General features: G+C 37.3%; 2 protein-coding genes across 11 annotated transcripts in view; one reads left to right on the plus strand and one right to left on the minus strand.

Annotated features, from left to right (window-relative positions):
• Positions 1-1,349: 1,349 nt before the first annotated feature.
• On the minus strand, positions 1,350-7,639 carry pigm (phosphatidylinositol glycan anchor biosynthesis, class M). The gene is made up of 5 exons (XM_007232427.3): positions 7,134-7,639; positions 5,803-6,329; positions 4,235-4,493; positions 3,886-3,987; positions 1,350-1,694 (listed from the first exon to the last, which is right to left on the minus strand). The coding sequence occupies exons 1-5, from the start codon at positions 7,314-7,316 to the stop codon at positions 1,527-1,529; spliced, it is 1,239 nt and encodes a 412-aa protein (XP_007232489.3). The 5' UTR covers positions 7,317-7,639; the 3' UTR covers positions 1,350-1,526.
• A 1,939-nt stretch (positions 7,640-9,578) lies between these two features.
• Positions 9,579-27,753, plus strand: part of LOC103027725 (leukocyte elastase inhibitor) — a 43,804-nt gene continuing 25,629 nt past the window's right edge. For 2 of the 10 annotated variants that reach the window (XM_049464069.1, XM_049464070.1), the window contains exons 1-11: positions 9,602-10,567; positions 13,127-13,244; positions 13,370-13,440; positions 19,088-19,159; positions 19,344-19,438; positions 19,586-19,689; positions 19,828-19,875; positions 20,189-20,249; positions 20,800-20,911; positions 21,664-21,728; positions 21,826-21,923. In XM_049464069.1, coding sequence (XP_049320026.1) covers positions 9,788-10,567; positions 13,127-13,244; positions 13,370-13,440; positions 19,088-19,159; positions 19,344-19,438; positions 19,586-19,689; positions 19,828-19,875; positions 20,189-20,249; positions 20,800-20,911; positions 21,664-21,728; positions 21,826-21,923 — 1,624 coding nt within the window. In that variant the 5' untranslated portion in view covers positions 9,602-9,787. Of the gene's footprint in view, positions 10,568-13,126; positions 13,245-13,369; positions 13,441-19,087; positions 19,160-19,343; positions 19,439-19,585; positions 19,690-19,827; positions 19,876-20,188; positions 20,250-20,799; positions 20,912-21,663; positions 21,729-21,825; positions 21,924-22,243; positions 22,361-22,457; positions 23,853-24,542; positions 25,804-27,753 lie in introns of those variants that run through there. The other 8 variants (XM_049464061.1, XM_049464066.1, XM_049464045.1 and 5 more) reach the window with 8 other exon arrangements.

Below are 27,753 nucleotides of genomic sequence, written 5' to 3' on the forward strand. Positions count from 1 at the left end.
CAATTGAATGCACACACATCCACACAAGCATTTACCCTTTACCCTACAGCACATTCACAAAATACAAGTCTCTACCTTATAGACTTTCAAATTTTCCAATATAGTGAAAAATATTTTATAATGCTGATATTCCATGAAAACAAAATGATTCCACATCCCTTTCGTATTCCTACAGATTCTGGCTTCTGCTATTATCTAGAGATATCGGAGGTCATCAGCTTCATCATCTGCTATTTAGCGCCATCTACTGACATGTTAAGGGAACCGCACTTTAACAAAACATGGCAAAGTCAGTAGCTTTTACCACAATATTCTTCATTAAATGTTCAATATTCTAGTTAATTAACATATTAACATGCCTTGACCCGTACACGGGCTACAGGTGTAGGTGATACAAAACCCTTATTCTCTGCAGTAAAATAAGTTATTTACACTATGAAAGGTTTGAGGGTTTTAAAAATCTCCTACAGGACACTTGGAGACGCTACCTGTTCACTCTCCACTTAATAATTTCAGATTAGTAACAGAAATCAAACCAAATATATGTTTGAATATAGACGTAAAAACTAGACAATCTTAATTGCAAAATGAATTTCAGAAAAGAGACAAATTTATGATTTTATTCATTATATTTTGACAGTTGCAAATTTACTGGACTATTTTTTTTATACTTTGTATTACAATTACAATTATGATTTTCAGTAACATTCCTTATCAAACATTAAACCTTTTTATATAATGCTTGAATAGAAATCTCTGAGATTTTATGCCGGGCAAAAAAATTGACAAAATTCCTGGCCTGTTAAGGGGCTAAGCAAATATTGGCGCTGCTGGGTACTAACATGAGGATTACTTAATTCTGGAGAAGACCCCACAGGTATGTTCCCCACAGGCATAACAAAAAAAGAAAACCTACATACATGCATACAAAATCCCTCCGAATAACCCTTCACTTCTTTTGAGGGACCATAATTCCTAGGTCTCCGAGACTACGATGCTTTGCTAAATATGACCTCTGCTGGAGAAATGACCACTTTTTCTTACAAATGGTTTATGGGGATAAGTTTATTTTACAGTCGAGCAGTAGAATCAACCAAAAAACAATCCTTTAAACATTTAACATTTTAGCCTTAACATTTAACATTACCCTAAAGAGGGAGAATCAAATGGTCTGATCAGCTGAGGTTATTTGGCCGTGCACTGTGAAGAGATGATTTTGGCAAAAAAAAAAAAAGAAAAAAAAGTACATTTTGGCAAATGATTTTCATTGTCTAAATCTGTATGATGATCTTATGAATGAAGGTAGGTTTTGGGTAAACCCAAAGTAGATTTACACACGCATATTGGCATCAGTTTTAAACCACAGTTGTTTTTATTTTTAAAAAGCATTGGTCTTACATATTACATGTGTACATTCAACAGGTTCATTTATTTTACAGTAGGAGCAACAGGTAAACAGATAAATGCTAAACCACCCTCATGTATATTATTTGCTATACACTTTTCACTTTCATTCATTAATGCCTTTATTCAGTTTTCTTTGTTTGGTGGAATGTCCTTGGCGTGTAGTGGGAGATGATCTGGACCATTACAAATGAGTTGATGAAGAGGAACAGCAGGCCAGCCAACCAAATATACACAAATGTGTTGTGTCCTTCAAACTCCAAGTAGTAGGCTGGCATCAACCATAAACCCTTTCAAGACAAATAAAAGAAAAAGAATCAATGCAAAGACCACCCAAAGTTAGAATTTACATATATACACACTATTCAGCAGACACGATTTGCACAAAGGTGTATGTAACTGATTTTCATCAATGGATTGTTTGTGGATATATATAAAAAAAATAACCCAATCCACATTTCTATCAATTTCAAAAATGCTTTTTACACGTTTAACAGGCACACATAAGTTTATTTAAATACAGTTTTTATTGCCCTACTAGTTAGTCAAAGAGCAGGAATATGATCGATCTCCACAGATCTGCTGTTGCTGCCCAGTAACAAGAAGTTGTGAGTAGACGTGCCATTACGGGTGAACGATATCATAATGGAGACACCGAGACAATTAGTTTGAAATATTCAAAACCATCAAACTTAAGAAGACGCGTGACAGATGTAACGTGATGAGAGGGTAATTCATTCTGTCAGCCCTGCCCACAGTAATGTTTCAGCTTTCCAGCTCTGCATAAACAGACAAACAGTCAGATGGAGTGGTTTAGCTACAATTGGCTGCGGTTATTATTAATGTAAGCTGTTGCCATACAGAATCTGATTTTGTTACCCAATAGCAGGCTAGCTCCTACAACTGGAGGAAGCTCCCCAACATCCATGGTAACAATGATTTATTAATGAGTATCAATTATTTATAAGACTGATTAGTTATTAATAATAATAATTAATGTATAATGGTGTTTTGTATCCATGTGAATTTATCAAACCAAACTTCTCAAACCAAAACAACACCGTTATCCATGTTGTTTTTTGGAAATCATATATAATAATTTAAAAAATAGAGCATGATTAAGTTCTCCAACAACAACAAATGACCGTATTTATGGACTACTTGCTGCAAGGTTTCAGAAACATCTCATTTTTTATATTATTTCTATGTTTGTTGTTGTTCCGATATATAATATACTTATTTGTCTAATACTTAATAAAATGTGAAACAAGAAAAAAAAAGTTGGGTAAAGGTACTTTGCCAGGCATGACAGGGGTTGTGTCTGTCAAAACACTCTGTTCACTCTCTATTTATCTGTCTATAGCATAGCGTATTTATCTGTCCATAGTATTTCTGTATATAGCATACCTTCTAGAATTCTCACGAGGATCATTTATGTGTTTCTTGTGTAACTTTATTGTATAATTTTTATTGTTTTTGGAAAACAATGGTTCCTCTATATAATTCAGCCTGTATCCAAGAACACTTAAGCCCTATCCGGACGGTATTAGTTTCTCAGGGGGTCCTGGGGTAATCTTGTCTTTTACAGGGGTCCTCTGAAATTTTATTTCCATCTGGAACAACCATGTATGTGTTTTTCTCACGTCCTGTGAGAAAATTACAGGCTAAATTACCTACTGTTTAACCTCGCGTTTAATAAAATAGCTATTTGTCCACTGCCACGCACCATAATAACACTCTGGGCACGAGTTTCCACAGAGATCTACGTAAACACAACGGCTAGTGGAAATGGAGGAGCTACTGAACGCAATGTCATGTGACCAAGAAAGCCTAAAAACTCACTGGTCCTAGTGTTTTTTCAATTGCAGTCCGGATGCAAGAGTTTTCCTACTGAGTAGAAGTGTGAAATATTTTTCACAGACGTCCCCCTGAGAAAGTAAAACCCGTCCAGATAGGGCTATAGGCCCTTTCTAGTAGAGTTTGGAGCACTGCTGCAAACAAGAGTGTGTCCAGGATGTTGGGTCATTAACACCTCACCTAATCTCACCTAACTAACTTTAAAAGTATTGGATGGAGCACTTTCATTCCAGAGAACACAGAGAACCCACTGGGGGCTTTACATGCTTTGAGTGGTCTGCTACAGTTGTCTGATGGTAAAAATCTTTAATTTCTTTAATGCCACTTTAACTGACATATTCTGTCTCTAGGGAATTGTATCACAATTATATTATCTTACTTATTTTTATGATATTTCATAGCCAATATAAGAAATTTACAAAAGCACCATTCTGGGCACCTTTTTTTTTTTTTTTTGGCCCGCCACCACACCCCCTCTTCGGAGGACTATTAGTACTTTATTGTTTATTTATTTGATTATGTACACATTACAACAGTTACTAGTTTCTGTTTTTGTTGTGTGTGTTTTTTTTTTGGGCACCCTTAATTTATCACAGAGTAAAACATAATATACTTCATTCATACCTGGCCAATGAACCACAGCAGCAGCAGCCCGGCCCCTTGCTTTATAGACAGCCTCAAACGTGGCAGGACAAGCGGCAGTAAACACAGGTACCAGAGAAAATACTGGAAACAAGACATAATTAAAATTTAGCTCAGATAACACAATCAATTGTATGTCGTATACAACAACATGCCATAAATCAGTGCAGTACACTTTAGCTACCATGGGATGTGGCAAAAGCCACTAGACAGGACACTAGCTCCTGTCCCGTCACTTTAGGCATATCAGTGTATGCCAGGCTAAACAGTTGATGCAGGACTCGATTAAGTGTGATTACTCACTTTAACCTAATGTTGATAATTACACTACCTGAGAGGTGCAGACTTTGTTGAAACTGACGAAGATGGCTGTGTTGAGGAAGCAGCAGAAGGGCAGGTCAGCATAGAAGGCCACTGAGGTGAGGAGGAGGAGTAAAAGCTGGGGTAGAAAAGACACCAAGCCCAAAACCAAACTCCATTCACTCTCCACACTCAAATACATCATGTAGAAGTAGGGGGAGAAATTATGACGGATGTCCCGTCGTGTTAAGTGGTAGAGGTACGTTTCATGAAGGAAATCCCAGCCATACCTGGAGAAAAACCCAGAAAATGACATTAGTTCCTGGAACAGAGAACAAATATTGCATACAGCCATTTATCACCAACTTGTAAAGTTTGGTGCTACATGTAAATGTTTATACAGTACCTGTCAAAGGTTTGGTCGCACCTTCCCACTCAATGTTTTTCTTTTTTCCTTTTTATTTCTACACTGTAAATAAATGCTGAAGTCATCCAAGGAAGGAACACATGTGGAATTATGTAGTAAACCAAAATACTCTGTGAAGCATTTAGATGCTCTAATCTGGGATTCTGTTTACTTGCAGTTTCAGAAGCTGGTACGTCCGATAAACGTATCCTGTGCAACAGAGGTAACTCTTGGTTGGTGGCTGCACTTGAGAATACTTAGTTGTCCTATAATGTTCAGATTTACTGACCTTCACTTCTTAAAGTATTTTATAAAGTATATTTACTTAGTTTAGTAGTTCTTGCCATGATATGGATTAGTACATTACTGAAATAAGTACCAACTCTACTTCAACACAACTGATGCTCTCAAACACATAATAAGGACAAGCACAGCTGTAAACTAAAAGCCATCCCAGTTCACTCATAAAGCTGATTTAGAAAATCCAGCCAAGATTGGCAAAACTGTCATCTAAACAGGAGGTGCTACTTTGAATAATCTACAGTATAAAGCATATTCTGGTTTGTTTAAAAATAATTATTCTTCATAGTTAGTATTAATCTACAATGCATGGCATTTTAAAATAATGAGAAAACACTTATTTTAAGGTGTGTCCAAACATGTCACTGGTACTGTATGTTTTGTCTCTTAGTATTGATAAAATAAAATGAAAGATACATAGTAATTACTATAAACCTTTCAGTATCATTGTTGCAAGACTTATAAAACTATTACTTTTACTCTTATTTCTAGCCACTTAAAATAGTACTAGGCGCTGTACTAATACATACAGACCATCTTTAACACTTTGTACTATCCAGAAACATTCCTTCCTCTATAGACATCCACTATATTTATTATTGTACTAAAGAAACAGACAATTAGAGACTTCTGGTCAATTCGTATAGACATATCCTGAGAATATCCTTCCATAAGACTATCACTGATTTCTGGAACGTGCCTATATCCAGAGAACATTTGCTTTAAATATAGACTCATAGGCACAAACACATTCAAATAAATGTAAGTTTCACAACAGAATTTTCTTTTCCCCATGTTCTGGAATTGGAATTTTGTGACAAATTGATGATGATGCACAAGGTCATAAATAATGATAAGAAGGTTTCCCTATTCCACCTCCCATGTTGACTTACATGTAATAAAAAGCTATAGTAAGTGCTAAAAACACCACTCCTGCTACAGCAGCGAACATCACCACATTCTTATTGAAGAGTCCTCTGAGTATCCGGAATAAACTTCTGCCCTTTCCCTCCAAACTTCCACGAGATGATATATAGAGGGCGATGGGCAGAGCATAAGTCACAGGGTAGATCTTCATATGAACAGAAAGTGCGTAGAAAAATGCTGCCATAAACAGTCTTTTTAGCTCAAGACACAGCAGTGTAGAGAGGACCAAAAGAGACAACACTGCCTCAGCACTCCCACGAGTGGACACACCAATCGGTAAAGGGTTCAGGAGCCAGACAGCAGAAAAACAACCAGCTGCATTACTGGATAAACCCTGAAGAGACAGGATGCGGTAGAGCAGGACACCGGAGAGTACATCACAGGTGACAAACAGCAGCTTCCCAAAGTGAGGGGTCACATAGATGTTGGGTACCAGTATCCATGCGAGGAGTGGAGTGTACCGATAAGTGGACCTGTTGTACGGAGACTCACCCTGTGGAAGTATTAAGAACATTATCATAAATGAAAAAAAAAATTATAGAGCATGTAAAATATCAAATGACTATTAAAGATCTTACCAGCTTCTTCTCTGTCTGTTACATCTTTAGTATATGACTGATTAACATGGGCTCTAATATTTGACACATTTTCATATCTGTCTTCTTCCAACACAAAGTTTGTTTTATATGGGACAAATATATTTAGCATCACAATAGCAATAAAGTCACAAACAGGTAATTAAAACAGAGGTATTTTAAATAAATATGTTTTTTTATAAACAATTTCAATTATTCTGCAAAAAATAAAATACTGAGTAAGTATTTACAGTCGTACTGGGTTGAGTTCTCTAGAAGGTCTATAAATTTTAAAGACCAAAAAAAAAATCATTCAAATTTATAAACATTTAGAATGGTTACGATTTTTATTATGTGAAAGTTATAGTTATTAGACTACAATATTTCCAGAATTCCAGAATTTAGTCACATGTCGTGTATATATATATATATATATATATATAATGCTAAATATTTTTTCCTGATAATGTAATTTGGGCTATTAAATTATCCTACCTACTACTTTAATACTGGGAGCATTTACTTACAGGTGATTTAGGCTATGCAACTACCCCACCTACAGGCAGCTATAATATTGAGAGCATTTACTTACAAGTGATTTAGGCTATCCAGCTACTGTATGTAATGTTTTAATGCTGGGATAATAAAAAAAAATACTGTATCACTCATTTACATTTACAGCTAGTCCCCAACTGTATATTAACCTATTCTGAGAAACTCACCTGTGTGACAAACCTGGCTGCATCTGTGAACACGTGATAGTCGATGTCAGTGTATTTGACCACCATGGTTTTATCCTGATAAATTCCATATCCTACCAAAAACAGGCGTATAACCAATGCGAGGCTATGCAGCACCCAGAAATTCAGCAGTCTGAATATAAACCTCTCAGCAGTGAGAGCCATAGTCCACTGGCCCTGAGATAATAATACATCAGACACACTGCAGGGAAGTTACGGAAATAAAAAGCATTTAGGTTCAGAGGATATTTTCCTTATCTTTTAGCGTTTTAGCGTTCACGCTTAAAAACAACCATTCAGAAATATATTAGAGTATTAATAGAGCATTACAGTGTTTAGGGCTTTCTACAGATAAGAAAGCAGCCTAGTTTTTTGTTTTAGTGAGGGTGAACTTCCTACATTTCTCTTTACGTTTCAAAATAAAAGTCTCTGAACGAGGTACTTCTATGCTATGATGCACTGCGCGAACGGGCAGAGCCGACTCGAGCCGAAGAGCCGATTTAAGCCGAAGTCAGGCTGCTTTAGCAAAGCAGCTTAATTTATCTGACACAGTTTAAAGGATGTTATCCTAAAATATTACATTGAATTTATATTTTGTAACTGATGTTATACACCCCTGTGTCTAAAATTAAGCATTTCAGAAGGCTTTATTTTATTGTTTTACTTCTGTTTTATTATTTTATTTCTATTTTTTTTTTTCATTTTCTCCCCAATTTACACAGCCAATTACCCAACACCAGGAGGATGAGCCTCCTTTGACATATGTGAACTCAGCTCTTTTCGAACTGCTGCTGGTGATGCAGCATTGACGAATAGCATTACAGCGTGCTTCGAGGAAAGTGCGGCGACTCTAAAAAGTAAGTCACTGTAAGTAAGTAAGGTAAGTAAAGCTGATACATCAGCCCACAGACACTTTGTGCTGCAGACATCACCATTTGGAGTGATGTGGATAGAGAGTGCCATCTACCCACCCAGAGAGCAAGGCCAGTTGTGCTCTCTCAGGGCTCCGGTAGCTGATGCTAAGCTACATGAACAGGATTCAAACCCGTAGTCTCCTGATCATAGTGGCAGCGCTTGGCCCGCTGAGCCACTCAAAGCGCCATTTATTTACTTTTTAGGGATTCACAGAAATTTGCAACCGACTTTCAATATTCCACCAAATAAATGAAAAGACAGAATAATTTACACAGTACACTTAAGATTTGAATGACACAATTGTTCTTCTCTTTTGAAATATTGTCATGATATAATGTTTGTCATACTGTGTATTGTGCTGGGGTGTTAAAGTATTCAGTGTTCATAAAAAGAGAAAATTGTTTTTTTTTTTTTTTTTTAAAGCAAGACAAAAACTACATAGTCTGTTTAATTTATATGGAGAATGGTTAAAACAATAAAAAAAACATGTGAAAGTGGAAACAAGAAACAGTATTTCAGCATGAAAGCAGGTATTTGTAATGTGTCACAGTGTCCTGTATCATAACTACATCTCTGCTGTTTGTAACAAACCAAACCGTGTGTAAATCGGGTAAAAATTGGTAGAGTTATGAATATTATCGGTTTATTAAACTCCTTCCTCTGTGTAAATTAATCCACTGGGGGGCGCATGGTGGCCGACTCCAAGATGACGGCCACACTTTCGACACGCCCACACCTTTCGACACGCCCAGTACTCCGAGCTGCAGAGACCCACCCAGTGTTCTGATTGGTCAAACAAACCCCGTAATCTGATGTGGTCTAGATAAAGCTTTCCTATTGGTCCATCAATCAGGCGTAAAAACAGGGTCAAAATTCGCAACTGCAGCTAGAGCTTCGCACACACAGCAGAGAAGGTGAATGAGAGGATTTTTAGCTCCACAGTGAAAAACGCCCACTGTCACATTTACAACCTCACAAATTCCATGTGATTTTTGGTCTGACCCTGCTTAAGCCATTTGAGCAGTACTGATTCACACATTCAAGAGATTGGATTTACACATTTAAAAATATACATTTATATATAATTAAAATATTTTTTCACATTTGTACATTTGAATTATTATTAATATTACTTTCTGTTTCAAGTTTGCACATTCCAGTTAATTTGTGGATTTGGATTTTCATGCATGTAGTTGTTAATACGCAGTTACAAGTTTCAGTACATTTGTGACTTCTGTTTTACAAACTCAAAATCTTTATGACCCTTTTTTGACTCCATATAATCATCAACCATAAAATAAATAAACGTTTAAAATAGATCACTCTGTGTGTAATGTATCTAAAAAATATAGGAGTTTCACATTTTAAAGTGAATTACTGAAACAAAGTAACTTTTCAATTATATTCTAATTTATGAGATGCACTAGTAGATATGTAAGTTGCAAGTTGGGGCTGTTAGGACCCAGTGCTCTGTATGTAGGGTAGGCAGTGGGAGGAGTCACCTGGTGATTGACAGCACATTTTTCCCATGAAGGCTGAGCGGAGTGGTCGGGTGAGAGGGTGGACGGGATGTAGAGCTTCTCAGGCGGATGAGATTTGGATCATTACGAGTTTATCCGTCTGCTAACATCTGTTTTAACATCTGATGATTATCATTAAGTGGCAGGAGATGCATTCACAGCCTTGATTGTCTCGCCTGTGGTGTTACTGTAGAGCTGATAATGCTAAAAATGCAGCTGCCGCTGAAGAAGGCGGAGGAGGGAGAGGAGACGGCCGAGGACGAGAAGGAGCAGTCCGGTCTGTTCCCGGAGCTGGCCTTCACAGCTGCTTCGGGCAGGCTGCTTCAGGAGCCTACCGAGGAACCAGGAGCTCCGTTTTTAACCAAAGAATCGGTTTATGAATGGTTTGGTCTGCATCTGAGCCCGGCCAAGCGTATCGAGTTCATGTACGGACTGCTCCATATGTGCCAGCCTTTGGAGCTCCGCTTTCTGGGCTCCTGTCTGGAGGACCTAGCTAGGAAAGATTTCCATGTTCTCAGAGACTTTGAGATAAGAGCCAACTCCTCCAGTGATCTCGGCCTTTTGACGGATGTAACTGACCCAGTGGCTAGATCTAAGCTTCTGGTCTGTCTTTCTCTGCTGGGATCTGATAACAGGGAATGTGCTGGGATACTGTTTCGGATACTGAGCCATGTGGATCCCGCCCTGTTGCTGGTGTCCTCCTACCCAGGCTCTCAGGCTTTCGATGCTTTTCGTTCCCTGTCTGGAGATTCAGACGAAGATGGCACACACAACTGTGGTGGCTTTGAACCATTTGTTGAATCCCGGGCTGGACTGCTGGAGCAGCTGGCGGTGCTTTTCACCATGGCTTCCCTTCACCCTGCCTTCCTTTTCCACCAGAGAGGAAAACTGAGAATGCAGCTAGAAAAACTCGAGCAGGATCTTATTCAGCGACAAAACAGGCGACAGTGCGTCCATCACAACACCCATGCACCACCCCAGGTGTGTGTCTGTAACTTATGTGTTCATTAGTTATAACACAGGAGTAGGAGGATGGATGGCCTTAAGTTTCGTTTCTGTTCAGCTGTGTTTACTTTTTTAGCTAGCTAGCTTAGCCTAGCTAACTAGCCACCCAGCCTGAGGCTAGCTAACGTTAACGTTACTGGGGAAAGTGCATAACATATTTAAACATATAACGTTATATATAAAACCTAACTAGTTAGTTAACTCAAAGTTCTTCGTACATAAATTAGTTAGCTTAGTTAGGTCTAGGCGAAAAAACGATGAAGTGTCTCTCTTTTAGAACAACATTGTTAAGCCAGCTAGCTAGTTTGCTAAACTAGCGTTAGGTAGCTAAGCTAGGCTACGTGTTTAAATGGAAGAGGTCAACCATGGCTAGCTTAGCTAACTAGCCACACAGCATAATGTAAGCTAATGTTAACGTTAAGTTAACTACTTGGGAAAGTGCCCCGTTTGCAATTTAATCTTATTATTAAACCCCAATGTTCTTATATGGTTAGCTTCGTTAATTTTAGTCGGAAAAACGATAAAGTGTCCCTCTTATAACCACATTTTTAAGACGGCTTGCCAGTTAGCTAAATATTAGCGTTAGTTATCTAGATTAGCTGTTTAATGGAAAGGGCAGCCAGCTAACATAAGCTAGCTAACTTAATTCTTCAGCTATATACTTTTACATTGCCAGCAACACATGTTTGCTAACAACCCCCTGGCTCCACCATTTATAACTAGCTAGTTAACTTGATTAGTCTGTAGAAAGTTAAGTAACGTTAGTTAGCTAACGTTACTTGTGAATGTGCCCCGTTTGCTTTTTTAAAACGCATTTAACCTAAAGAAATTTTATTTCACCTTTATTTCACCAGGCTAGTCATTAAGAAAAAGTTCTTATTTACAATAACGGCCTGTTTCTTACATATTTAGCTTCATATAGTCTAGTCTCTTTTAGAACAACATTGTTTAAGCCAGCTAGCTAGTTTGCTAAATATTAACGTTAGCTAACCTATAGTTAGGGTGCATAGCTACCAAAGCTTAGCTAACTAGCTTAGCTAACCAGCTAACTGAATAACATGTTGCTAATATAAGTAATATTTATGAGCTTGGAAGATATATTTTGTTTTTCAGGTTTGTATCAAAACTGTAATGTATTTGTGGTTCTGTAACAAAGTGTGTTACTATATAAAGTATAAGCCATACACAATTTATATAAAGTTTTAAAAATAAGTACCAAAGATAAACTGTCATTTTTGGAGGCCCTCAAGAAACAAGTCATTAAAAATATTAAATACACCTAATTTAGTAGCTAAATAGTTCCCTTTGTGTAGGTACTGTAGTGAAACTTATAAAACTACATTATTTAAGCTTAAGAATATTATATTGTATTTTTTTATAGTCAAGATTGATTATTAGGTGCATCAAAGTAATTCACAATTTTTGCCTAAAGAATAAATGTTCTTTTAAAAAACACAGACAGCTAAAATAAAGGTTTTTGTTACTTAAACATGGCTAGTTTTAGTTCATGTTGTAATTTCAGAAATTAAATGTGTTCATATATGAGAGTTTTCCTTATTATTTTACTTTTTTATTTTTTATTAATTTGGATGATCTAGAAACGAGAGTCAAGTCTGTTACAGATTTTTTTAAAAACATTTTTATGTGTTTAAATGTAGTCTAATTTATTAATACTCACATTTATTTATACCCTGTGCCAGTCAAGAGCTAGATAACAAGCTGTTTTTTTCCCTGCATGACCAGTTTGTGTTGAGGTAAAAAAAAAATTCAGCAGCGAAGTGAACCACGTGCAAATTTATTTTGGCTTTCGTACATGCTTTCTTATTTAATTATTAGACACCTGAATGAAAACTAATCCCACTCTGTCTCTGTAGTTTCTTGCATGTCTTATTGTCATCAGCTGTTTGCAAGTCCATCTGTCCATTTGTTCCTGTGACTGTAGTCAAAACAGAATCACATAGAAGAATGGCAGTCTTCCTAGACCATACTAGAATATAGCCTTAGGTAACATGATCATAGTGAGCCAATACAAACATCTTTGATCATTTATTTATTGCCCTGGGCAGGTAATGTGGCATCTAGTCCTGACTTATGACACATATCTTTTTTACTTCATTGATTCAGTCTCAGTTTGTGGTTTGAATTTAATTAACTGTCAGTTGTTAATATATCAATTCTTCAAACCAATGGTAGCAGTCTGTAAGCCCAAATCTGTCCTTTATTGTTGACATGCATGTTAAGCAGTGCATCCACTAGAGGGATCTTGAAGGTCAAACATTTCTGACAACCTGTCTTGGTAATGTCTTCAGTTAAGATCCACCATAAGACAGAAGACCCCGTCTGTATCCCCCTGTCTGTGTCTACTTACCATTAATAAATAGGGCCATAAGATGAAGGTCATTCTTTTAAGAGTTTGCCAAATTCTCTAGATACAAATATGGTATTTCACATACTTAAATATGTTAATTTGTAGTGGTGTTGTACTTTTTTACACTAATACTAAAATGTACTCTATATCCTCTTTTTTGTTTCTAGGGCCAGCCAGAGTGCCACTTCACAAATTCACAGGTCAATGCGAATGAGAAAACACAAACCCATAACCTGGCACCCGCTCATCCCAGTAGAAGGGCAGAAAGGGAAGGTAAAGCTCATGGTGTGTGTTAAGTCTGCATTATGGATTATTGGTTTCATATTTTAATGACTGTAGAATTGAGACAAATACTGTTGTGTTGCAAGTTCTAATGTAATTCACTGATTGTCCTCGGCTTCACTTTTCAGCAGTCCACATAGAGAAGATTGTGTTGAAGGGCATCTCAAGGGGCAAGACTGAACGGGAATACAGTTTTGAGGTATGTACTGAAATGTAGTGATGGGCAGATGAAGCCTCATTGGGTGTATGGCACATTTCCCAAACTGTGTCGACACTGTGTTGAAACTATGTTGCTGTATCACTTAATGGCGACATCTGCTGTACTGAGAAAGTCATTGCAAGCAACTATGCGAGGAACTGCATCGGTCACGTGGTTTTCCTTAAAATGATACGCGGTCCGACACGGGCTGTGACCGTAATGGCTCCCTATTTACTAGTTAAGGCACTATTGAGTATGTCAGCCATTTTTCTTTGAGTGTCCGAATCATAAGGGGGGATTCGAACGTGATTTTGAGGGCACTAAAAACTCCCATAATGCATCATGATTTACAGTAAACTTCGCTGCTTACTAAGTGAGCTGAATGTGTCCCAAAATGCTTTGCGGGTCTCGCTACTAAGCAACAGACAGCCGAAGAAACAGAGCGGACAGCGAGCCACCAGGGTTGCCAGATTGTTACAGTGGGATTCAGATAAAACCAATTCACAGGGTAAAACGTGTTTCAAATCCACATAATTACTGAGAAAACCACCCAAACAGCTGATGTTCGTCATATTAACAATATTACAGGGTTTATTCCAACATGATCTTAACTAAAATACCATAAATATCTTAAATATCATTGATTACAAAAATGACATTTAAATGAGTTTATCTGCATATTTGTATTATGTGTTTTGTGCCTTGTATCATTGGACACACGAAACAAAAACGTAAAAACAGTACATAAAAACAACCTTGCAAGCAATGAAAGAAAGAAATAACTTACGAACATATAATAACGAACATAAACACAGCTTCAATTTTCCATCAGCAGGACTAAAGGTTCTGTCTCTGCAGGGTTAGATATCTAACTATAACACCGCCAAGTTAAATTTCCAAACTCTTAACACTTGGTAGTTTTGTTCACCTGTCAAATCACAGCGTTTCCTCCAGACAATTTCAGATACAACTCGACATTTGGCATGAAACCACCCAATCTGGCAACAGTGTGAGCCGGTGTACGCTGCTATTTTTAAGGTTTTCCTCATGTAGTTCAGTAATGTGAGGATCATCTTCTAAACAGCGTAAATATAACAAGCAGATAAATAACGTCATGATCAGCTCAGAGCTTAACTAACTTTAATTCAGAGCTCAGTTCAGTGTGTTTATGGAGTTTTTAACACGGCTCAACCCCCCTCACCTGTGTGTGTTTATGCGACCGGTGCTGGCGCATGAAAATGATGAGTTATTGTCCGAATTCACTCCAGTTTTACCACTAATTAGTGAACTAATTAGTGTCTCCCTACATAACGCAACACTAATGAGGGAGTAGGGAGCCATTTCGGTCACAGCCAGGGGTTCGCCTTGTTTGCTCGGTGCATGCGCCGAGGTTTCAGTGTCGTCAGACGCATCGCTACCAAACGATACAGGAAGTGTATCGGTCACGTGGTTTTCCTTAACTTGATACGCGCACCGTCACGGGGTTTCGCCTTGACAGCTCGGCGCATGTGCCGAGGTTTCAGGGTCATAAGACCCATCACTACTGAAATGTACGTGCATGGACACAGTTTAGAAAACGTATGCAGTAGGAAATTAATTAAACTTTTATAGTATATGAATGGCTCAAAAAGAAATGATCTGTACGTAGATTTAAAATAGTTGAAACGGTTTTATTTCTAGAGAAGAATGAGTAAGTACAGCTGATGACTTCTATAGGCCACATAAAAGGACAAACACATATTACAATGCGACATATGAGACAAAGATTGTAGTGTTTTGTGGAGTGAATATGAGACATTCAAAATTCATGCATTGGGGATTTTGCACAAAGTAATAATTTAAAAAATTACAAGGCAGGAAAAGTTTCTCATAATCTTCTGGAAAAAATGAAACCATCAGCAAAATGGCTGACCCTTCCAATAGGACAGTGATCCCCAATAGTTTTCTATCAAAGATGCAAATGTTGTGCTCTCATTCTGCTTCAAAATAATCGGTCAATTATTAATACTGAATAAGGGCAGGGATATATTACCCTTTCCAGGCAAACTTGGTAATTGGTAATATTTCATCGTCTCTTGGAACAAAAAGTACATTTCTTTTTGGAATGAATCCCATTTAAATTGCTTACCCCATGAAAATGCTCTGATTGGCTAATTAGATATTGGACGATCACATTTTTAAAATCAAATCATATTGATACACAGACAATAATTTTTATGTCTCTGTATTAAGAATTGATTCAAATGTGGTTTGAGGAAGAAAAGGACTCCGGTGAAAATAATCATAAACCTACAATACCTAATGCTTCAGAAAAAGAAAGCATAAAGTGTTTTCACAATGCAAATGAACCAATCTATAATTAATTTAATCCAGACGGAAAAATGTGAATGTCCAGACCAAACAAGGCAGGTGTGAGAACAGCTGTAGCTGATAGCAAGTGTTTCTTTAGCCTAATAGGCCTCATGCAAATTGGATTCAAACCAGAATGTCCCACTTCATCACCCTCTAAAAATTTAGACCCTTCTGCTGAACTCACCTGTGACTGTGTCTCCAGACATCACAGCAATCACAAAAACAAGTTTACTGCTGGTACAGTCGGGCACTTTTTATGGCATTGCGGAAATGGAGTTCTGAAGCATGGATCTGGTGAAAAAAAATACCTTTAGCTGAACAGAGTGATTATGGACAAGCACTTCACATCCCTCTGAACATCATAAGGGTGGAATGACTGTGAAAACCATACACAGCTTCAAGTTCCTGGTCGTTCCACAACACCCGCTTAGTGAAAAAGGCTCGCGAGTAGTTCTGCTTTCTAAGGAGCCTAAAGAAGGTTGATGTTTATGCCTCCGTTCTCAACTGTAGAATCAGGAAGGATCTCACTCACTCTTCAACTGGGCTTTTTCCTGTCTGGATGCAGGTTAAGGAACATTCGGATCAGGTCTTCCAGGCTTACAAGTGGTTTCTTCCTTTAGGCAGTCAGACTGTTGAACAGAAATGCCTGATAGTCTTCTGTTGCATTTTAGTTATATTCAGACTATGCTACCTGCTGGTTGGTGTAGTGTAGTGGGTAACAAGCCTGCTTTTGCTCTGGGTAAGGCCATTAGCCAAATTCCATTAATGTAAATGTCACTACCTCACACCTGTTTCTGACTCTTTGTCATTTCATTTGTGCAGCCTGCTGCGCCCAGTTACTTTACATACGAGATAGCACACAAAAGTATCAATATATGCAAAGGTACTTTAATTTTGTGCATCGGTTACACTTTTAACACTGGCCCAAGTTACTAAGGACTGTTTGGTTGCACCTGTGGTTGTAGAAAACAAGCATGTTGTGGTTCCATTCCCTTTAATGTAATAGAAATTAAGAGACTATTCTCCATTATGTTCTCAATCTTGAAGCCAGAAGCAGAGTCAGACTCATTTGGTAGCCCCGCCCCCTTGTCACCAGACCAAGGGCCTCACTTCCTCACCCCATCCACTGTGCAGTCTAGCTTCTATCCCATTCTTAAGGGTTATAAGTCTGTTGTGTCTGTATTAACTGTTTAACCATATATTTTGTGAAGCACTGGGCATTCAGCTAAAGAACTAATCAAATGTATTATTTTTTTATGAAGATTTGCTGAAATGGCTAAAGACCGCATTTATCTGAAAACATAAACTGCCTGGACAAAAAAAAGTCACCACCTTTATTTAACTAAGCAAATGATCTGGTGTTGCTGCAGTTGGTCAGGTCAAGGTTCAGCATCAGTATGTGCTGAAAGAATGAGGTCAGCTGACTACCTGAATATACTGAATATAGACCAGGTTATTCCATCAATGATTTTTTTTCTTCCCTAATGGCACGGGCATATTTTAAGATGACAATGTCAGGATTCATGGGGCTGGAATTGTAAAAGAGTGATTTAAGGAGCATGAGAGAATTTTTACACATGGATTGTTCACCACAGAGTCCAGACCTCTTTGAGATGTGCTGGAGAAGACTTTGTGCAGCGGTCAGACTCTACCATCATTAATGTTGCAAGATCTTTGTGATCTTTTTATGATTTTTATATATATAAATGATTGTTATGATTGAAGCTCCAGCTTATTCCAAAGCACAGTCTCGATAGGGTTTAGATCAGGGGACAACACACTTTTTTAATGTTAATAAAATGAAGAAATAAACAGATAAATATAGCATACAATGAGCAGTGTTCAAACTTTCGATTGGTACTGCATATGTATTCTTCCTAGGTTGTTTAAAAGCTTTAACTCATATGTTATGATTGTTTTTAAGTGTTATTCAGAATTCTGTTTAGCTTATGTAATTAGTTAATTTAATGTATTTTTTTTTATAGGCTTTTTAATCTTTTCACTGTGGTTCAGATGTGTGTGGTTTAAGCAGTATTCCTGCCATGCCATTTCTGTGATAAGACTAGACAAATAAGAACGGAATGCATGAATAAGCTGTGACCTATTGTGTAGCTGTATGTGAGGTGATAGAATCTGACAGGGCATTCATCTTGAACACAGAGACACAAACACAGCTACACCCAGTTCATTCACTCTCCATGCATTTGATTCCCAACCTTTTGTTAAAAGGACAGATGATTACAAATAGATCTATTAACTGTTTGTTACCAGCTCTGCCATGTTTTTAGACATGTTTATACAAACGATACAATCAGCTATAATAATTGACCATTAAAATGCCCAATTGTGTGATGTGACTTGAGGTTTTAAACAGGACCACTGTTTGTTTTTGGTCATCTGAAGTGATTACAACAATGCTAAAAAAAATAGCAAACACTAATTTAGTATTTGTGTTGGGAAACACAGCTCCATTAAAAAAAGACACTGCATAGCAGTTTAATTATATATCAGATTTAAAGTCAATCTGATGGTACACTGACTGAATTAGTGAGAGTGGAGTCTGAATGGGCCAGAATTAACTGACTGAGTCATGGAATTACAATAGACCTTTCACAGAAACAGCATAATGCTGTGTATCCTTACATTTATGTAAAATCCTGTAACTATCCATCACCTCAGTCCAGTCCACATGCTTTTGTTACTTTAGATGAAAGTTCTGTATCTCTCAGCTTGTAAAATTATGTTCAAGTGGAATTTGTGTTTACTGCCAAGGTGAAAGAAAGAACTGTATGGGAATTAAAAACGACAGTATGTCACATAACGGTGCATTTATACTAGCACAGTTTAAAAAGACAGCTAGAAAAAATCAGATAACAAAACATTTAAGTCACTTTAACCAAGTATTGTAAACAGCCTGAACTGAACTAAAAATACTTTTTAAATCACCTTTCTCCAGTTTTACTTCAGATCTTGCTGTCCAGTGCCAACTTAACCTGTAAAAGTTGTGAAGGTCTGCCACTGGAAAAGTAAAAAAAAATAAAATAAATAAATAATAATAATAATCTGTCTGTGTTGTAGGTATCTGACAACTAGCAATATTAATAACTTTTTGTGGACCTTTTTGTCTGGACCCATTTCTCTTTACTGTATGAGCCGAAAAGTACTGTAAAGTACTTTTTATACTTTTTTTTAATAGTCCTCATAAATGGTGTGTTGCTGGTTATTGCTCAGTTCTATTCAGTTGGTAAGAAATATGATGGTTGATAACATTACTATTTTAATATTATCTTTTTAGGTGAAGTGGTCTGACATGTCAACAAGCTCCATTACAAAAACACATCTTGAAATGAAGAATTTTCTGTTCCAGGTATTTACCATTTTTCAATCAAGTATTTTTTTCACATTTGTATCTGTAAAAATGTCAAGTTAAGTATACTTAGTAGAAATCTACAGGTTAATCACATTTTTGGATTTGATCTTTACATGCAGTAGGACTTGCGGTATTGCAGTACTTGTCTTTCTCTTAGACTCTCGTCCTCTTCCTGTTTCAGCTTCCAAAGGAACACTCCACAGACTCTTTTGAGAGGAGTATATTACAGTTACTCAGCCAGAAGAATGAGGGCAGAGAGGTGGAGCAATCACTGAAGTAAGTGGATTTTGCATTTGCATTGTAGTTGTTTTTTTTTTTTGTTTTTTTTTTTGTTTTTTTGTGTAAACAATACAAAAAGTCACATGTTGAAACTCACATTTAGATTTAACAAACACAGAGTGATTCATTTTCTCTTTACCTTAGAGAGAAGTTTCTGTCTGCACCACATGCTTTCCGGCAGACAGGGAAGGTTTGTGGCTTTTTCCACTGTGGCTCCTTGTCTTCCCCCAGCCTCTCCTGCAGTCGAAGTAAGTCAATGAATTAGTTTTGTATTCATGAATTAGTTTCTGTATTCATATTTTAGTGATATTCAGGTTAATCTGCTGAACAGAAATGTATGTTTGCTTCTTTGACCCCTCCCTTCTTCTGTAACCATGTCTCCATAGGGAAGCCTTATAAAGAGGACTGTTCCGAGGCATCAAGTCAAGAGGAAGGTGTGTGAATTTATGACTGTGATGGTGTTAAGTAATTTTTTTTTTTAGCTTAACCCATTAAATGAAATGCATTTAGTGTAACTTCTATTTTTTGTTTTAAATTATAAAAATATGCTTTCTCTAGACGGTAAATTTAATAAATGGCTTCTATACAGAGTTGTGATATCTTAGAGTTTAGAGTGTAACAAACTGAAATTCAGTATTTCTTTGTTACATTTTGTGTTAAATTATCTCTATAGAACTTGCATCTATTATGTATATAATTATCTGTTTGCTTATAGTTATATTTGTTTATAACACTTGTTTTTTACAGATATGGAACCGTATGTTCAGGAGCATCGTAAGAAACCTGGCAACAAAAGTCCTGGTCTTAAGTAAGCACCCAGTTATTCTCATTTTAGGCACAGACAGATGCATGCATTTATTTTGCTTATTATATCTTGATGCCAGCATTACAATTTTATCTTTGTCCTCTGTGTTGTGTTGCATTATTTGTTTGTACACAAGATGTTAAATATCCCCTGACTGTTAAAGACCCTAATGTTAGTCTTAATTCAAGTGTATTCTGCAATTTTGTATTTTCCATACAACAGAATCCAGTACAACTATGTGCCATGATCACATCTTTTTAAACTGAGATTTAAACAAGACCTTTCTATTTCTGTATTTATTTATTTTTTAAACAGACGGTTGTTTTTACTGAATTTCTTTTTGTGACTGTTGTTTTGCTTTCATAACAAAATAAAGTATGAATACCAGCCTGGACAAACTAACTCAGGAATCATAATATATACCTTTTTAAATATGCACAAAGCCAAAACATAAGAATTGTTCTTTGTCTAAATACCTACAGCTTATACTGTTTTAGATTTTTGCAAGTGCACAGCAGATTTGACAAACTTTTTAAATTTGTGTTCTTTTCAGCATGAGGAGTTCAGAAGGCAAAAGGACAGATCATGGCTCAGATAACAACAATCTAACAGAGTGGAGGAAAAAGAGTTGCACACTGAAACCCATTTGCACCCAGTACACTAAGGTGAGCTAATGAATAAGTCCTTCTACATTCATCATAGACATGAATGTAATTGCAGTATTTGGCTTTTACACCCACTGAAATTATTAATTCAGGAAAGTTCCTGCCAAGTCCAAGGCTTGATAACTACCTGTTAGTAATCATAATTGCAGTTGGTCTGTATCAGTGCGCTGAAGTCTAACTGCATGTATTTCTCATTTATGAATTCTTAATGAAAATCTGTTATAGTAAAGATTCTGGCTACTAGAGTAAACGTAAATTACTTTCATATAATATAAATTGTGAACATGTGACTTCACGTAAATAGTCAGATAATCTCATTAGTGTGCATTTCCTTCACTGAATAGAGTGGATATGCTATTGATGTATGTTATGTTGGCCATCTATGTCTTGTAATTACAAGGGGTGGGTGTAAAAAGAATAATTCAATTCAAACTTTATTTAAATTAAACAATATTGATTCATACAAACCTGAAATTAAGATTTAAAATTGGCCTATTTCAATAGGAGGTTTACCACTGAGATCTGGCCTGCACACAAGTTAAATATGGCTGGAAGGTGTTCAGTTGACTAGAAACTGAAGTTTTCATACAAAACTTGTCATTGTAACTTAAATGAACTTAAAAATTGATATTGAATCAGAAATCCAAACATATTGGGACCTTGTGAATCAAAATTGAATCAATTCGAGAACCTATGGTAATACCCAGTCCTAAAGTGTGCTGTGCTGAATGTCTGTTTCTTTCCTCAAACAGCCAGCAGGGGGAGAAGGAGAGAATTCAAGCACTAAGCCAAAGGCTAGATCAGCCACTTCTGATTGGTAAGACTATCAGGCAATATTACATTTCTTACAACACTCAAATGCTTTCCAGCTTTGATTCTAAGATTCTATGCCCTCATTTTTTCCTTTTGCTAAGCAGTGAGAAGAGAGAGAGAGGTATTGGAAGAGTCCCTTTTGTCAGCAATGGAGTAATGTCACTGCCATCACCACGGCCTCATCAGCCCAAAGGAAAAGGTCGATTTTTTTTTTAAATCATAAAATCAAGTGTATATAGATCCTTAGACTTGTACATACAACCTACTTTCTTCCAGGTCCTGCACTTACTAAACATTTTATTAGTTTAATATCTGTGCATAATTTAGATCTTTTGAGAAAGTTTTCAGTAAATTAAAAAAGGTACATTTCACAGTACCCCACCATTAAAAGTTTTTAATGGCCTTTGTGTTGAAGCCTGGCTTGGAACAATGCTAGTCACTGGTCTCTATAGTTTAGCTACACCAAAACTCACTTTAAAACATGAGCTTGTATATTTATTTTCCTCATATTCATTTTAGACACTGCACCATGTCAAAACACATATGGTGAGACATCTTCTGAGAGTTACAGTTCACCATCCAGCCCTCAGCATGATGGCAGAGAAAGCCTTGAGAGTGAGGATGAAAAAGGCAAAGGTAAAATGATCTGCCATCTAAAATCTTTAGTTTAATAAAAAATATTTAGTTTCTAAACTTCTTCAAATTAAGTGTCTCTCTCTGTCCTATTCCTCAGACACAGACAGCCATTCAGATGACTCAAGAAAGTCGGTTGCAGATGCAGTCCTTGTCTGTCCTGTAACAGGAGGACTTGATAATGCCCTTCACTCACTTGTTCAAATTGAACATGGAGGCCAGGAAGTCCAACCTGAGGGCACAATACAGGGGTACCCCCAGATTCACTTTACCCATCATGCGCCATACAAAATGCCCAATGGACCTGAAGTATTAGTATCCGCAAGCTGTCCAAAGGTGCCAGATAACAAAGTAGGCACAGAGCTAATGCTGCCACATCCTGTGGTCCTGCCCACCCAAACAGTGGCCATAGATGACCGAGAGACATGCTCCTCAGAGACTCCTTCTGCCGTCCCTTCTTTCAACACTTCAGTTCTTGGCCTCCAGCCTCCTGGAAGTCCGGTTTTGCAACCTATCTTACATAGGTTTAAAACAGCTGGGGCACAGTCTGGTACAGAGTGTGGAGTGCTGGTCCCGCCACCCCATCAGACTCCACTGGGTGCCATTAGTGTTGTTCAGTCTGGCACAACTTATCCACCAGCACTTCAGGTGGGCTACGCCAACCCAGACCAAGTCCTCAGCTCAATTATTCCAGCAGAGTCTCATACCAAGACTCCAGGATTGACCCTTCCTTCTGCCCTGCCAGCCGCTTTCAATCTGCCAACCGCCACTACGGGTATTCCTCCGATGGGGACTGTGGGCACAGCTTCTTCCAGTCCGGTGCCAGCTCCAGTGGTACCCACCCATACACCTGGACCTGCCCCAAGCCCCATCCCTGCTCTCACACACAGCATTGCTCAGAGCGATGGCGGTTACATTAACAGCAGTGCTAGCAACAATATTCCCCAGCTGCCACAGCAACAGTTACCGGCTGCCCGTCCGGTTCTAGGCTGCAATGCCTGCGGGTGTCGGGGCAGCTGTGGCAGCACCCACGTGCCTGACTACTACTTCCACGCACAGATGGCCCCACGGCAAGTCTTCAACGTCCCGCCCATCTTCCAACTGACGTCATTGTGTAGCAGCAATTACCTTAGCCAGCTCAACCAGACTCCACAGACCAATGGCGCCACCCAGGTGCCGTTCTACCCAACAGCCCCGAGTGCTTTTGCAGGTGGCACTCTACTGCACCATCACAGCCACACACACTCTGACCATGTATTAGGTTCCCAAGCAGCCAATTTTGGACTCCAACAAATGACTGCCTTCAACCGCTTCTATCAGCCCATTTATGCTACTACCATGGTCCCAGGGGCTGGCGGTGGGCCAGGCATGACCCTTGGTGCTGTGAGTGGGGGAATCAATAAGAAGAATGGCACCATCTCTTGCTACAACTGTGGGGGTAATGGACACTACGCACAAGATTGCAAACAGCCGCTCATCGATGCTACACAGCAAGGTAAGCAGCATGATATCTCGCATACAGATATTACAGCAAGTTATGGACACATCTTTTAATTAATGCATTCATCTACATTAACCTGCTCCCACTGCAGACACACACATATATATATATATATATATATATATATATATATATATATATATATATATATATATATATATATATATATATATATATATAGAGAGAGAGAGAGAGAGAGAGAGAGAGAGAGAGAGAGAGAGAGAGAGAGAGAGAGAGAGAGAGAGAGAGAGAACAGGTGTCTCTGGAGCAGATAAACATATACCCATTTCCACAATGCCTAATGCCAGCTGTGGTCTATAGATAGATAGTATAGAGACCCCAGTTATTGAGCTATGGAGCAGTGGAACTGTGTTCTCTGGAACGAAAGTGCTCCATCCAGTACATTAGAGATTGGGAGCTGGGAATAAGGGGTGTGCTGTCACTGATTGTAATCAAATCCTTACAGCAATGCTCAAATCTGGTAGAAAGCCACCCCTGTGTGTTACTCCAACACAAGCAGAAAAAAACTATTTTAATACCTTTTATTCTCAGAAAAAATAATGAGCATGAGCAAGTGTCCCAGTATGTTTATCTATTTAAAAAACAAATCTTGATTGATTGAAGACCTGAATTGAGTTTGTTCTGTTTTGTGAACTGCTTCATCATCCTTTGTTTCTCTTTTAGGTGGCTTCCGACTGAAGTATGCACCTCATTCTGAAACACTAGACAACAATCCTGACTGAAAGCCGCAACACTTGAAGCCTTGTTTTTTTGTCAGTATTCCTGATGGTCTTACGGAGGTCTTTCCACTCATAGCAGAAGTGTTTTTAATAGTGTACTGCACATTTACATTATTTGTTCTTGAATTCTGCTTTGAGGTCTTGGTAAACCTAGGATATTGCCTGTGGTGCTCTCACATGGACAGAACCCAGAGATACTTTTTAAGGTGGCTTATAGGAGTGATTGTTTGCTGAGGTAACTTGCACTGAAGACTGGCACGAGACAGTAGCTCATGTTTATTGATCTAGAGACTTCTAGAAAATTTCTTGAATTAAAAAAAAAATGAAGATTGTAGTGAAAGTCTATGGCTGTGTAGGATGAGGGCCTGGTTATGAATAATTGAAAACAGAAGGGCTTTAAGTGGGGCTGTTTTATAGCGAGACAAGCAATATTGCAAAGGCAATATGGTGATTATCGTACAGATCATTGTGTCAAGGATATATTTTAATTCTTAGGTTGAATTTTGTTGGATTGAGGCTGTCAAAGAAAAGGCGATTTTATAGCCTTTTACCATTTGGATCTCCAGAGCTACTAAAATTATAATTTTTGACAAAATATTTGTTTTACCTCAGGTTGACATCAGTTCTTGCCATATGTGGTGTGTTTTAGGGTGTTCTGAGTTGTTAAGGGAAATGGCAGAGGTGTACACTCTTGAAATGGATGGTTGTATGTTTGACCCAGCTTCTTACCCCAGTTACCAAACTCTTAATGAGTGGAAACCAAATATTCTTACATGATTGAGAGCAGAGGAAATGTTTATTAAACCGTAAGACAAAAGCATTATTATTATTATTATTATTGTTATGAGTGTTATTATTAATTATTATTATTGTTTACTGAAAGATTCAGTAAGATTTTGAGAGATTTTTTTTTCTCTGACTTGTTTGAATGTATATTTTGATTGTCAGTAGTAATGATATTTTTGTTTAGTTAATGCTAATCTTTAAAGAACTGACTTTTAGAGCATTTTCCAGCTGATATAATGTGAAATGCATATCAAGGCACTGATAAGCATGATGTTTATATCTGAGGTTAATGCTACTGTTTCTGTTTGTTTATTTGTTTTGTTCTATAGTGATATGCACTATACCAACTAGAAATCCTGAAGCCTTGTTATGAAATGTTCAAAAACTGGTAATTGCAACAGTAAAGCCTTTTTTTCTTATCCAGTATTGCTCTGCACATTATCTTTAGCATAATCCACCACCCCAAGGAGGTGCCAACAAAAACTGCATCGTTCTGTGGCAAGTGTATGGAAATCCAGTCATGAAATGTAGGATTACAGATACTTTTTTTGACGCTGTTTAAACTTGGTCACTTTATGTGTCTGGAGTATCAGGATTATATCTGGATAAAACCAAACCACATACAAGACGCATTTAAAACGGATGCAAATCTGATAGTTCAGACAACTGCAGGAGCCACACAAGTAAACTAGGCCTGTCACAATAATTCAAATATCGACTTTTTGTACAATATATGGATAAAACATCAATAAGTTTGCTGACCCCAATAAACACTTATTGTGCTTACTTAGTGATGAGAGCTCATTAACATGAATAATCTGTTGATGTTGTGTCAGCAGTGTTTTTATTTTATTTAGGATCTTCGATTATTTTTATATTGTAATGACTAGTATACATAGATTTTTAGTAATTAAATATTTATTGTTCTTTCAAAGTAATGTGGAAATGCATTTTTATGCTATTATTAGGACTATCACAATTATTTCACTTATCGTACATTATACGAACATAACCTCAGGACAGATGGTTTTGCTGACCTTTGTAGTGCCAGTTATGTTTGTCTTAGCAAGGAATGCCTATTAATGTTTTTCACTTATTTAGAATATTTTAAAATATTCAGCTGTTCTATTCAAAGTAAAAAATTAAAAAGGTAAAAATCTTAATTGCATTTTTAGGCTGTTACATTATATATCATTATATCAGTGGAAAAAAGTCTTAAATATTGATAATATTGTATCCGAGACAATATATCTTACAAATTTTTTTGCTTTTCTAGGCTATTATATAATAATTATATTAGTGGCTCATAAAGGGCAATAAGATGTTGATAATATCATTGATCACAATTATTTCTGGGACAGTATATGATCCAATAAAACAGTTTGTGTGGCAGGCTTAGCTACTATATACTATACTGTATGTCTTAAAATGACTAATGTTCAACGCAAATAAATCTGCGACATTATATCATACGAAATAGTTTGCTATTGTGACAGGCCTAGTGTAAACTCAACCGTCTCCCCAAGACTTATTCCATAACTGAATCTCCGCCCAGTGAAATTGAAGCTCCTCCACATGCAGTATGCTATTTACTGGCTATGTGATATATGTCTATAAGGAGCTAAATTCTTATCAGAACACAATCCATATACTAGGCACATGAAGTGACCAGGTGTAAATGTGTTCATTGTTTTTATCACACCTGGTTCAAGTTCCAGTTAATTCCCAGGTTTAAAACATGTTTTAAGTGGGAAATTCTCACCACTATATCATTCTGCTGTGCTGTCAGTGGCAAGATGCTTTTCCTAATTTACAAAAAATGCAGGTATTCAGCCCAACGAATACGAAATAGCTTCAATAATCCTTTGAGAATCCCTGACATTTTAGACAATTCACCAGTTTCAGTGGAATTTATTATAGGGATTGAAGCATCTTTTTAACAGCAAAGCTGTATATACATATACATAGTTTTGTACAGCAATAAATCTGTACTTCAGTGTAGTCAAACATGACACACCCCTCAACTACAATGTTCTTACAGAGTGAAGAAAGCTGTTAATGCAGTCTTAAAATTAAATTCATATTGTTATTTTCATGCAAAAACCTTGTATCTCCAAAATGCACCTTGTACCTTGTATCTCCACAGGAGATGTACAAACTTGAGTAACTTTTAATAGAAGTCATTTCAAAGTGTTCATTTCAAGTAATTGGATCATTTCTATTGGCTCATTCATAATGACATTTTGACAAACTGTAAAAAGTGAATTTCAATTGATGGTGCAAGACTTTTTTTTGGCATGACAGTGACAATATACTGCTTGCAGCTGGAGAGTGAATGGAGGAACACCATGGCATTTCAGACTGTTGTA

The sequence above is a fragment of the Astyanax mexicanus genome, chromosome 1 (assembly GCF_023375975.1).
Source record: "Astyanax mexicanus isolate ESR-SI-001 chromosome 1, AstMex3_surface, whole genome shotgun sequence".
Classification (NCBI taxonomy): Eukaryota; Metazoa; Chordata; class Actinopteri; order Characiformes; family Acestrorhamphidae; genus Astyanax; species Astyanax mexicanus.